At 36.1% G+C, this 14,597-nt stretch overlaps 1 protein-coding gene across 1 annotated transcript in view; it reads left to right on the forward strand.

The window, feature by feature from the left end:
• The window catches only part of LOC122403024, a 67,296-nt gene extending 54,538 nt beyond the window's left edge, over positions 1-12,758 (forward strand). Inside the window, exons 2-4 of the mRNA XM_043406301.1 lie at positions 9,081-9,285; positions 9,362-9,506; positions 12,338-12,758. Coding sequence (XP_043262236.1) covers positions 9,082-9,285; positions 9,362-9,506; positions 12,338-12,615 — 627 coding nt within the window. The 5' untranslated portion in view covers position 9,081 and the 3' untranslated portion in view covers positions 12,616-12,758. The remainder of the gene's footprint in view (positions 1-9,080; positions 9,286-9,361; positions 9,507-12,337) is intronic.
• The last annotated feature ends 1,839 nt before the right edge of the window (positions 12,759-14,597 follow it).

The following is a 14,597-nucleotide window of genomic DNA, read 5'->3' on the forward strand; positions in this document are numbered from 1 at the left end:
AGACAAGTATAAATACGGGGTATCACCACGTGTACGTCCTCTTCTTCTGAAGTGTTACGTTGGACTAGAGTTACAAGTGTTTAAATGTAAATTTAGAAGAATAAGCTTTATGTTCAAATTAATAAAGTGTAGTATTCATTTGGCGTGCCACGGTTTTGCCAGTTAATATAAAGATATAAAGAATAATATCATTTTCCAATTAAAATTGAGTTTATCGACGCAAGTAATTGCTAGAAAATTTGCTGTTAGTCAGGGTGTTGTACGTAAAATGCAGAGAAAATGTAATGAAGTTCCTGCATCTTCTGGAGACCATCCAAAATTATTATCTTGTCAGAACAAGAGAAGATTGACAAGATACGTTACTTCAGAAATTGCAACGATGGCATCAATGTCTGCGAAGCTATTAGAAAGCGATGCTGGAAAGGCAACTAGTAGGTGGACAGCTCAAAGAGCATTAAATGAAGCTAATTTCACAGCAATTGAGAAAAAAATATATCTGCCCTATCACAAAAGAATGTTGAAGCCTGTCTGAATTTGTCAAAAAAACATTTAAGCTGGAATATGGAGCAAAGAAAAAAAGTAATTATTTCCAACGAATCAAAAATCAATTGAATTTCATCGGATGGATGTTGTTGGTGTTGGAAAAGCAAGACGAATCTCTTTTACCTTGTCATGTGTAGCAAACAATGAAATTTGGTGTTAGTTCGCTTACAGTGTGGAGGTGTATTACTGCGTACGGTGTAGGTTCAGCACATCGAATAGAAGGTATGGTGAACCAGTATACGTATAAGGATATTTTAGAAAAAAATTTAGTAGAAACAATTGAAAATATGCTGGTACCAGAGTATGATGATGTATTCCAACATGACAACGCCTCTAGGCATTTCAGTGCGAAACGAAATAATAATGGTATCACAAATGTTAAATTTGTTTTGAGAAGCCAGAAGATTGTAGATAATACTAAGTATTTTGTCTTCTTTGTATTCTAATATGCAAGCGTTGGATAAAAAATTAATTTTGTTAAAATGTCGTTTGGGTGTTCAGTTTTGCTCGTTACTGTATTACGTATAGCAAATGCACAGCTGTGGCTTGTATTGCTTTTTCTAATTTACGCACATTCGTCTATCGCTTGATTGTAAAGTTTTTTTGTTTCAACGAACGTTCAACGTTCATAACGAAATATCTTGGTCATCGCCGGAAATAAGAAAGATGGCGTCGAAGGCGTCGAAGGGAGCCTCGAGCACAGAACATTCTGCGAGGAATTTCATCAAGACTTGTACGGAATTCTATCGGTCGCTCGACTATTCTTTTCCTCGCGATTGCGAATTCGAGGCTCGAGGAAAGAATTACTCGAGTTCTAATTAACGAACACGCTTTGCAAATCGGTGATTCGGTTATGGTCGAGGTATAATCAATTTGGCGTGTTAAAAGACATCTACAAGCTATCTAGACGACTTCACCTTTGAAAAGGAATTTTTTTTTTTTGAAATTTACGACAAAATCAGTATCAATTTCATTTAAAAAATGTCCTAATTGTAGCACCGATTAAAAAATTACGTATGTTGAGTTTAATGCTACAGTATTACTAATTGCGTTTGGAATCGATCACACTTTGTTGATAGTGATTAATATTCGTTTGACATTCGAGAGAATCGAAGCTGGCGTTTTGAAACGAAACGAAACCATATCAATTAACGTCATTTTCATTAGTAAGAGTTATTGGATAGAAACAAGTAACTGTTAAAATTCATTTAAAATCGCTAGCTTCAATTCTCTTGGATTCAAACAACGTATTAATTACTATCATAATTTTCGTTGTTAAAAGCAAAAAAGGAGAAATAAATGATAGTGGTTATGTTTATATATTTATAATATTTTTAGGTTATTTGTAAAAATGGAACTGCTATAAAAGTAACCAAGTATGAAAAAATCTTGTCATTATAAATCATAATTATATACACAAACACTAATACTAATATCGACAAGTTTTCCACCTCGACCATAATCACTGTATGAAATAGAGTTGGAAAAACGTAATCTAAGTGAAATCATGCTATTGATCGTGATTACTGATTATTAAATAATCGATAATCACTGATCACTGAGTTGGAGAAGTAATCGAGGGTCACGATTAATTAAATATAGCATTACACTTTTTAAAACATTATTTACGCATTTTTCAAACAAATTATTTACTTTCCTTTACTGTGCAAGTGTATAGGTTGCTTTCAAATATTTTGTCTGATAATTTATTATTGTTGCATACGACAATAATCTCTCGTCAGGAGTTGAAAATGACAACGACGTGTATTGTACGAAAAAAAAAACTCCTTTTGCCAACGGGTACCGGTAGAGAATATTAAATTTCGTTTTTATACAGGGTGTTTGGTCTAAACCGTGGGGAAAATTTTAATGGGTGATTCTAGAGGCCAAAATAAGGCGATAATCAAGAATAGTAATTTGTTGATCGAGGCTTCGTTAAAAAGTTATTAACGTTTAAAGTTAAAGTGTGCAACGCGCACGGTTCCCGTCTCACAGACGCAACTTTAAACGTCAATAACTTCTTAGCGAAGCCTTAATTGAAAAATTATTATTCTTGATTTTCGTCTTATTTTGGCCTCTAGAATCACCCATTAAAATTTTTCCATGGCCAAAACAGAAAAGGAACTTTAGACATATAGGATGTTCGACCACCCTTGGGAAAAATTTTAGTGGGGGATTCTTGTGACCAAAATAAGACGAAAATCAAGAATAGTAATTTTTTAATTAAGGCTTCGTTAAAAAGTTATTAACGTTTAAAGTTAAAGTGTGCAACGCGCGCGGTTCCCGTCTCACAGACGCAACTTTAAACGTTAATAACTTCTTAACGAAGCCTTAATTGAAAAATTATTATTCTTGATTTTCGTTTTATTTTGGCCTCTAGAATCTCCCATTAAAATTTTTCCCACGGTTTAGGCCAAATATTGTATACGCGTAATTATTCGTTATGCGATTAATGATTATTACAGATTAGAAACGTTGTGCTATGTTATTAGATTACTCTCTGTGATGATTACTTGATCGATACGATTAGTAACGAACGTAGTTGATTACTACTGGCCAACTCTAGCGCGAGGTCGACGAAAGGACCCGTGTTCGCGCGTGTTCCGGGGGTCCCCCAGGGACTCTAATAAATTCGCGCACGGTGTATGTCGATTCGACCGATCGATATGGGGGAAAAGTGTCGAGAGGGGAACGAATTCCCTCGCGTATCGGAATTTCGTAGTAATAAGGAGTCATAAGTAATAAGGAGTTAAAGGAGTATCGTCGCGTCGAGTACGTTTCGAGTAATCGATCACGGTTTCCACGAAGACCTCGAAGATCGATGATACACGCTCTACGCTCTAGGATGCTCGTTGAGACGGGAATCGACGGAAACGAGACAATTCGAAACGCTAAGAGGGAACGATTTGCTTATTCGGGGGTTCCCTCTCGCGCGAGAGGGAGGATTTATGCGTGCAGAAAGAAGCGTGTATCAAGGTCAGAGGATCGAAACGCATCCTTGGGATCGAGTAATTTAACGCGTAATCTTATTGTATGTGCTCCACGATTTAAAATACGAATATAAGGGAGGAGGATGGCTAAGGTGGGCAGTGACGATCTTTATCATTGTTATAATTATAGCTCTTGCGTACACTATTGCAATACTTATTATTACTGCAACTATTGTATGAATAGGAATTATTAAGCTTTCTTATGCCGTTTCTCTATTGTACCACTTATATACACCTGAATGCACGACTTTTCGAGAATAAATCTTTATGAAACGCTCCAGTCTTTTGTAACTTGGCTGTTCTATCTGGATTTTTTCTACTCGCTTCCTGATCGGCTTAGTTCACAATGGAACTTTTAAACTACATTAGGATGATTCTTTTTTAGTTTTCACGTACTAATGTTTGTTTCACGAGGTTGGTTTCACACGACGCACAGTGGGGGCCATTGCACGCCAAACGCGGTAAAAAGTGGTTTTATACAAATATATCTACATTGAAATAATGATTCACTAATAGTTAATGGGACACATGGGCCGTGATTTAGTGTGATTTTTTTTTATTATTTGTTGATTTTTGATATGACTACATAATTCTGAAATTTTCAATCTCAAAATCATCGAGGGATTTTATGGTAGAGACAAATAACACACGTTTTAATTAGAATTATGTATACAGGGTGTTCAGCTACCCTTGGGAAAAATTTTAACGGGAGATTCTAGAGGCCAAAATAGGACGAAAAAGAAGAATACCAATTTGTTGATGGAGGCTTCGTTTAAATGTTATTAACGTTTAAAGTTCCGGCAGTACTGAATTTTTTTCTCGAAAATGATTAGGAATTCGAGGGTATGTCTATTCATAAAAAATGATTGTAATTGATCCCTGCAACCAAAAATAATTTTTCCAGAACGATTTGAAATTTTTTAATTTTGATGAAAAATTTCTGTATCTACTCGAATTTTTTTCTCGAAAGTGCGTAGGATTTCGAGGATATGTGTAACTACCAAAAATGATTCTAATTGACCCCTATAGCTAAAAGTAATTTTTTTCGAATGATTTGAAACTCTTCAATTTTGCCGAAAAATTTAGGCACCTTCCTGAATTTTTTTCTCGAAAGTGCGTACCATTTCGAGGGTATATCTACTGACCAAAAATGATTGTAATGGGCCCCTGCAATCGAAAACAATTTTTCCAGAATGATTCAAAACTTTTTAATTTCGACGAAAAATTTCTCCACCTACTGGAATTATTTTCTCGAGAGTACATAGGATTTCGAAGGTATATCTAATCATAAAAAATAATTGTAATTGACTCCCCTAGCTAAAAATATTTTTTTTAGAACGATTTGAAATTTTTTAATTTTGCCAAAAAATTTCTGTACCTGCACGAATTTTTTTCTCGAAAGTGTGTAGGATTTCGAGGGTATGTCTAATCGCCAAAGAAGATTGTAATTAACCCCTGCAACCGAAAATAATTTTTCTAGAACGATTTGAAATTTTTTTTTTTCTCGTCGAAAAATTTAGGGACTTCCCCCTGTCGATTTTTCTTAAAAATTTGTTTGACGCTTTACAGAAAAGTTGTCTAATACTCTTTTGTAGGTATCCAGAAAATCTACTTCACCCCAAAATTTCAATCCAATATATTCACTATTCTAGGAGTTATGGCCGTCTGAAAATTGGACCATTTTTATGGGGCTTTTCTCGCTTTACGGGGTTAAGGAACAACTTTTCGAATATTTTTGTAATTTGTACACATTCTTCACTAAAATACGCGTTATTTGCTTTTTGAAACATTAAAATCCTTCAATCCGTTCAGAAGTTATGACGTTTTAAAGATAAGCATGAAATTTTGGCGTGACATTTCAATTTTTTTCTCGAAAGTCGTTAGGATTTCGAGGGTATGTCTGTTCACCAAAAATGATTGTAATTGACCCCTGCAACTATATCTAATTTTTTTACTGTGATTTGAAATTTTTTAATTTCGTCTAAAAATTTCTGTACCTACTCAAATTTTTTTCTCGAAAGTGGGTAGGATTTCGGGGGTATGTCTATTCACCAAAAATGATTGTAATGGACCTCCGCAACCGAAAATATTTTTTCCAGAAAGATTTGGAATTTTTGAATTTAATTGTTAATAACTTTTTAACGAAGCCTCCATCAACAAATTGGTATTCTTGATTTTCGTTATATTTTGGCCTGTAGAATCCCCCATTAAAATTTTTCCCAGGGTTCACCGAGCACCCTGTACGTCAACACTATATGACTGCAAAAGAGCGCGAAAATCTATTGACTTTAAACTTGATTTTATAACTGCTTAAGATTATTTCGATTATTCATTTGTACACCTAATGATTTTTGATGATTTTGAGATTGAACATTTGAAAATCATGTAATCGTATCAAAAATCAACAAATGATAACAAATATTATACTAAATCATGGCTCACGTGTCCCTTAACTATTAGTGAATCATTATTTCATTGTATATTTCTATAAAACCACTTTTTATCGCGTTTGGCGTCTCTTTGTTTTCGAAAATCTATTTGTTGACGCGTCTGACTATTACTCGATGCTACTACTTGCAGCGGAGCAAGTAGAAACATCGAGAAACGGTCAGACGAGCAATACTAATAGACTGGATGCTTATTAAACTATAATATATGCATAATATATGCAAAATAAGTGCAACATTTATGCAATTTACGTTAATATTATTAACTAAACCGATCGATCGAAACTAAGGTTATGTTTCAACCCTCTTATCACGTAGCTTCTAGCAATATTTGGCCCTTGTGTCCCATTAACTATTAGTGAATCATTATTTCATTATATATTTCTATAAAACCACTTTTTATCGCGTTTGGCGTCTTTTTGTTTTCGAAAATCTATTTGTTGACGCGTCTGACTATTACTCGATGCTACTACTTGCAGCGGAGCAAGTAGAAACATCGAGAAACGGTCAGACGAGCAATACTAATAGACTGGATGCTTATTCAACTATAATATATGCATAATATATGCAAAATAAGTGCAACATTTATGCAATTTACGTTAATATTATTAACTAAACCGATCGATCGAAACTAAGGTTATGTTTCAACCCTCTTATCACGTAGCTTCTAGCAATATTTGGCCCTTGTGTCCCATTAACTATTAGTGAATCATTATTTCATTATATATTTCTATAAAACCACTTTTTATCGCGTTTGGCGTCTCTTTGTTTTCGAAAATCTATTTGTTGACGCGTCTGACTATTACTCGATGCTACTACTTGCAGCGGAGCAAGTAGAAACATCGAGAAACGGTCAGACGGGCAATACTAATAGACTGGATGCTTATTAAACTATAATATATGCATAATATATGCAAAATAAGTGCAACATTTATGCAATTTACGTTAATATTATTAACTAAACCGATCGATCGAAACTAAGGTTATGTTTCAACCCTCTTATCACGTAGCTTCTAGCAATATTTCGACGCAAGTGTCAATTGTTCACATTGCAACGCTTGTTTTGCCGATTTAATCACGCTTCTTCTTCATTAAACCATTAATTAATTAATTTAATTAAACCATCCTCTAATTTACCCAATGAAACTTTTTTCAATGAATTCTTCTAAATTTCGAAGAATTGGAAATGTGATTACACGTTTCCAAGTAACCGTGAAAATTGTCGTTCTAATTCTAGTGTTAAACTTAAAAAATAGTTTCAACTAAATTTAAAAAAAATGTCTTTTGGCAATTAACGTTACAAAATCATACGGATACTAATGCTTTCGTAATTATTTTTCATCCTCGTTCACTCATCTTGCGTAATAATAATTTGTCACAAACATGATTAACACTGGAACTACCAAACCAGTCAAAATGACCCATTCGTAATTTCTAATAAAATTTATAAAAAATTTACTCGACTGAATTTTTGAAAATTTATCGTAATTTTCTATAAGAGAATATACAAACACTTATTTCCATTGCATTATAGTAGTTCTAGTGATAAACTTAAAAAATAGTTTCAACTAAATTTAAAAAAAATGCCTTTTGGAAATTAACGTTACAAAATCATACGAATACTAATGCTTTCGTAATTATTTTTCATCCTCGTTCACTCATCTTGCGTAATAATAATTTGTCACAAACATGATTAACACTGGAACTACCAAACCAGTCAAAATGACCCATTCGTAATTTCTAATAAAATTTATAAAAAATTTATTCGACTGAATTTTTGAAAATTTATCGTAATTTTCTAAAAGAGAATATACAAACACTTATTTCCATTGCATTATAGTAGTTCTAGTGATAAACTTAAAAAATAGTTTCAACTAAATTTTAAAAAAATGTCTTTTGGCAATTAACGTTACAAAATCATACGGATACTAATGCTTTCGTAATTATTTTTCATCCTCGTTCACTCATCTTGCGTAATAATAATTTTTCATAAACATAATTAAATTTGAAAAATAGTTTCAAATAAAAATTTCAAAATGTGTCTTTCGACAGAAGTCATACGAATAATGTTTTCGTTGTTTTTTAATTTTCGTAATTATTTTTCATCCTCTAATAATATAATTGTTAATAATTGATAATAATTGTTGAGAAAAAGGGTTTCTGGGAGGTTTTGTAGTGCAACCCCCATGAAAATAGCGAACATTCGAGCGACCTGGCGAGCCCAGCGGGTAACGGGGTGTGGATATAGTGACGTATCGACCGACGGGGTTGGCTCAGGGGTCACCTGGGGTCACCAAAGTTCATAGCGTCTCCTGGTTCACGAACTCGCCGAAACTGCAGCCGTTATTTCGTATTGTTAAAAAACGACTGTTTCCCTGATCCACCCCGAGTAATTCGAACCCTTTGACCCTAGCATAAAACATGAAAATGACTCCATTTTGTTACTTGTTCTCGATTTTTAATTTTTGAACTTTAATTTCAATCGTGGGTAACAAAATGCCCTGTTATGAATTAACGGAAAACTTGATAGCAAGTTGGCTCGAAAAGATAGGGCCATTAGGCTATCAGATACGACGCGAGTAGATGCAAACTAATCTCAATTACTATTATCGCCACTTTGGCTGAAATGCGACGTGTCATTTTTACTTTGACGCGTGTGAGAAGATAAACGCTGAAATCTTGTGTAAACATTGGAAATTGGAGCGGACTGATTAACTGGCACGCATCAGATAATTTCACGCTCGGAAAAACGGGATCAGGTGCGTTGCAGCGTTCGACATAAAATTTTCCAATACCGCGAATTAAAAATTTGCTAATACCGCGGTTCAGGGAATTAAATGAAACGCTCGAGTCCACGCCTCGAGCACGTACATCGTTATGGCCTGCACTGAAACGAAAAATTGAATGTATTGTCTCTTTCAACATTGTTTTAGATCACAGACAAATGGCTATACAAAGCGTAAAAAGCGAAGAATAAAAAATTAGAAAATTTCCACTTGTCATTTAGAAAAATTATACATTTTATTTTACCTTTGATTTCCGTCAAATTGTAACTATAAATATTTTCAAGATTCGTAGACTAGCTATGACTGTTTTGTAGGATGATCGGCGCCATGCCAGCGGTGGCGGTCCGCCACGAGCGGAAACGACAGGAAAAGAGGTTAGAACGGCCCAGCAAGCTCTACCTGACCCTGCACCTAGGTGGCCAATGGATGCCACCGCCGCAAGGCTCGCCTCCCACACCCAGCCCCCACGGCCACAACAACCACTTGGAGCCATTACCCGAATTGTATCTATGTGGCAAGGTAACACTTTACGTAAATTACTATTTTTTCTTATTCAAAATGGAAAATTATTTAACAATAGCATCGCCTTTGGCAGATATCGGGACTCCACGCAGTGGTGGTGTGCCTGTTGTTGGGTGCAGTGGTGCTGGTCGTTGGCTTGGTCCAACTCGCTCCGGGTGCAACGACCACCGACCATAGACTTGCTCTCCTCGTAGCGGGCACCGTTTTGCTCCTCCTCGGTGAGCGTGCGATCCTTTTCCCATAAGCACTTCAGCAGTGTGTTCTGCAAGTAAAACTAAGACTAAAATGTAATATAACAAAATATCCATAAGTACTTTGTTAAGAAGTTATGAAGAAAAATATGAAATGTAATGTAAACGCTGTTGAATGTACCTATGTTACCATTTCAAAGTGAGGCCCGTCTTTGTTGAGGCACTTTTGGCATCGACGTACTGTTGGAGTTATTGTTTACTTAGGTTGGGTGCCATTTTTGCAATTAATTCATCTCTTGTACGTGTTTCTGTATTGTAAACTTTCTCCTTCACAATGCCTCATAAGTAAAAGTCTGAAGGGGTAAGGTTAGGTGACCTAGGGGACCAAGAAACTGACCCTAGACCAATCCATTGTTGGGGATAATGTCTATTAACCGAATTATACCCATATTCCCACAATGGCGGGAGATCATTTGTTAAAAACGTTGGAATAGATTCTCTATGAACCACTCAGAAAGGAAATAACATCATCACACATGCTCAACCAAACACTGTGTTTGAATTGACGCTGAAATGATCTTTCTCTCACAGCATATGGGTTCTCAGTTGCCCATACATGATTATTGTGTGAATTAAATATGCTTTCACCTGTAAAGATAGCCTCGTCAGTCCAGAGCACTTTTGATTGCAAAAGATTGTCTCTGTTTACAATATTTATGTACCATTCACAAAATTGCATCCTCTCAATAGAGCCACTTGGTAATACGTTTTGCACACAAGTGTAACGATGGAATAAATGTTGGAATAGATGTTGGTTGCTATTTTTGCAATTAATTCATCTCTTGAACGTGTTTCTGTATTGTAAACTTTCTCTTTCACAATGCCTCATAAGTAAAAGTCTGAAGAGTTAAGCTTAGGTGGCCTAGGGGACCAAGAAACTGACCCTAGACCAATCCATTGTTGGGGATAGTGTCTATTAAGCCAATTGTATCCAGCCATTTTGAAGGAGTGATAGAGATACATCTTCTAACAATGGCGGGAGATCATTTGTTAAGAACGTTGGAATAGATTCTCCCATGAACCACTCAGAAAGGAAATAACATCATCACACATGCTCAACCAAACACTGCGTTTGAATTGACGCTGAAATGATCTTTCTCTCACAGCATATGGGTTCTCAGTTGCCCATACATGATTATTGTGTGAATTAAATATGCTTTCACCTGTAAAGGTAGCCTCGTCAGTCCATAGCACTTTTGACTGCAAAAGATTGTCTCTGTTTACAATATTTATGTACCATTCGCAAAATTGCATCCTCTCAATAGAGCCACTTGGTAATACGTTTTGCACACAAGTGTAACGATGGAATAAATGTTGGAATAGATGTTGGTTGCAATTTTTGCAATTAATTCATCTCTTGAACGTGTTTCTGTATTGTAAACTTTCTCTTTCACAATGCCTCATAAGTAAAAGTCTGAAGAGTTAAGCTTAGGTGGCCTAGGGGACCAAGAAACTGACCCTAGACCAATCCATTGTTGGGGATAGTGTCTATTAAGCCAATTGTATCCAGCCATTTTGAAGGAGTGATAGAGATACATCTTCTAACAATGGCGGGAGATCATTTGTTAAGAACGTTGGAATAGATTCTCCCATGAACCACTCAGAAAGGAAATAACATCATCACACATGCTCAACCAAACACTGCGTTTGAATTGACGCTGAAATGATCTTTCTCTCACAGCATATGGGTTCTCAGTTGCCCATACATGATTATTGTGTGAATTAAATATGCTTTCACCTGTAAAGGTAGCCTCGTCAGTCCATAGCACTTTTGACTGCAAAAGATTGTCTCTGTTTACAATATTTATGTACCATTCGCAAAATTGCATCCTCTCAATAGAGCCACTTGGTAATACGTTTTGCACACAAGTGTAACGATGGAATAAATGTTGGAATAGATGTTGGTTGCAATTTTTGCAATTAATTCATCTCTTGAACGTGTTTCTGTATTGTAAACTTTCTCTTTCACAATACCTCATAAGTAAAAGTCTGAAGGGGTAAGGTTAGGTGACCTAGGGGACCAAGAAACTGACCATCGACCAATCCATTGTTGGGGATAGTGTCTATTAAGCCAATTGTATCCAGCCATTTTGAAGGAGTGATAGAGATACATCTCCTAACAATGGCGGGAGATCATTTGTTAAAAACGTTGAAATAGATTCTCCCATGAACAGCTCAGAAAGAAAATAACATCATCACATATGCTCAACCAAACACTGCGTTTGAATTGACGCTGAAATGATGTTTCTCTCACAGCATATGGGTTCTCAGTTGCCCATACATGATTATTGTGTGAATTAAATATACTTTCACCTGCAAAGGTAGCCTCGTCAGTCCATAGCACTTTTGATTGCAAAAGATTGTCTCTGTTTACAATATTTATGTACCATTCGCAAAATTGCATCCCCTCAATGGAGCCACTTGGTAATACGTCTTGCACACAAGTGTAATGATATGGATACATATTGGTAGCTTTCAGCGTTCCCCAAATAATGCTTTCAGATACTTGCAACTGACAAGAAGCATGGAGTCATGGAGACTCAACATTACAAAAACAGTAAACATGTCCTAATTTACATGTTTATGCTACTTAACATCGACCTGCATTCAACTGAGAGGAACGACGTTATATCTTTCACATTTCATATTTCTTTTCATAACCTCTTAACAAAGCATTCATGGATTTTTTGATGTACTACATTTTAGTCTTAGTCTTGCGTGTGGAACACACTGCTGATGCGTGTGAAAACGTGGAGCACTCTGTACAAGTCTACAAAGTATTTTCCCGATTGTCGCAGGTATAATTCTCGCAGCCGTGAGATGTTACGTTTTGCATTGCGTTCCGTTGCCAAGCGAGTCGCCAGTCGCGACGCCATTCCCGCCAGCAGCCACCAATCAGCCTGTACTTCCTAGAAGTACCCTGGACCTTCTGGTGGGCCATCAAAATCAACCGGAAACCGACGCCCTCATGCACCCCGAGCACCACCATCAACACCACCATCATCAACATCGTCATTACCACGACAACCACAAGAAGAAACGCAGTTCCCAGTGCTCCCACTCCGACGAAGCCTGAACAAATCGACGGTCAGAGTTGCTCTGGACAGTCAGTCGACGATGAAAGTAGGTATATCCTTGGGCCCCGCAGACCAAATTGCAAAGATCGAGAAGTAGACAGAAGCTTTTGTCAAAGTAACGCCATGAGGTGATCCGTTTTAGGGGGGGGCGGAGGACACGATCGTCCCTAGCGACGATCTCTACGTATACATGATACTCGATTCTTTTATCTTTTGTAACTTTCTAAATATATATATATATATATATATATATATCTATATTTACACAAGGTGTCCAGCACTTCTCCGTTCATGTTTCGATACAGTTCTATGAACAAAGATAAAAAAAGTGTCCACGAGTGCTCCAACAGTTTTCTTTGTAAGAGAAATTATGGAATGTCACGTGAACACAAATAATTATTTTTTCGTCGCTCTGATATTGAATTTATTGTTTTTTTTAAGTAGAAATTTTGAAATTATTTACAAACCATTTCAGAAAAAGAAACACTGTAAAAATACGAACGGAAAATTGCAGAGACACTGTGTGTATTGTACGCATATTATAAACGTGTATTCAGTATGGAACGTCGCCGCTGAAGAAAGTCGCCATTTTTCTGTGTTGTCTGCGCGGTGTTCGAACCTTCGATCCGGAGAACTCTGGTCGTTGATGTTTCTGATAACGCAATACGTCGATCAAAAGCAAAATATCGAGCAAAAGATAAATATGTACGAATCCTCTCTACGGGTAATCGTCCTTCGGTGTCCTTTCCGTCGCCATGATGGAAAACCGAACCAGGGCACGAAACGAGAGGAACACATTCGCGTCGAACACCTTGCAAACGAACGAAAACGGTTCGTTAACGAAAGAATAAGATTCTTGTTTTCGAAAAACCAAAGAAAGCTCTGTACAAAAACGTGTTATACATATACACATAGAATAGGTACGTAATATGTACGTATTACTCTACGTTGGAAGCAGTTTAATACTTAAAACCACGTTGCAGATATTTCATTACTGTGGACTGTTAATCTTACTTGAAAAATTATGGCTATTATTTATCGTTGACTTGTAAAGTTGTCTTAAAGTAGATTGAAAGATTTTTGACGGTAATATAACGCTTCCCGCGCGATTATACGAAGCGAACAGAAGTTTTTATAATAACAATTGGCAGAAAGGCAGCCGCCGCGTGAATTAATCGGACGAGGTACTGCTGTCTCGTTCTATGTCTAAACAAACAGAGGACGTTTATACAGGGTGTTTGGCCTAAACCCTGGGAAAAAATTTTGATGGTAGATTCTAGAGACCAAAATAAGACGAAAATCAAGAATAATAATTTTTCAATTAAGGCTTCATTAAGAAGTTATTAACGTTTAAAGTTGCGCCTGTGAGACGGGAACCGTGCGCGTTGCGTTCACGGAGCTTTAAATGCTAATAACTTTTTAACGAAGCCTCAATCAACAAATTGATATTCTTCATTTTCGTCTTATTTTGGCCTCTAGAATCTCCCATTAAAATTTTAAATTAAAATTTTATTATTAATAATTCACCCATCATTTCATGAATTTAAACAAATCTGTCGACCTAGATAGCTTAATTTACTTCTTAAAAAATTAATATACACGAGTTCAGTATGATTTTAATAAGATAATTAACGAGTAAATATTATTTAATTTGCATTATAATACCACTCGTGTCTATCAAGAATTTTGAACGTAAATTCTCCTTTCTTCGAAAAAATCTAACTCAGATCCTAAGAGCTCAGGAAGATTCACGTCCTTTTTGATTTTTGGTAAAATAATTCAGCCACCAGTGAATGTTTCTGGAATTAAAAATTTTAATGGGGGATTCTAGAGGCCAAAATAAGACGAAAATCAAGAATACCAATTTGTTGATTGAGCCTTCGTTAAAAAGTTATTAACGTTTAAAGTTGCGCCTGTGAGACGGGAACCGTGCGTGTTGCGTGCACGGAACTTTAAACGTTAATAACTTTTTAACGAAGCC

This window comes from Colletes gigas, unplaced genomic scaffold, assembly GCF_013123115.1.
Source record: "Colletes gigas isolate AHSC1104 unplaced genomic scaffold, ASM1312311v1 Colletes_gigas_Sc00043, whole genome shotgun sequence".
Lineage (NCBI taxonomy): Eukaryota > Metazoa > Arthropoda > Insecta > Hymenoptera > Colletidae > Colletes > Colletes gigas.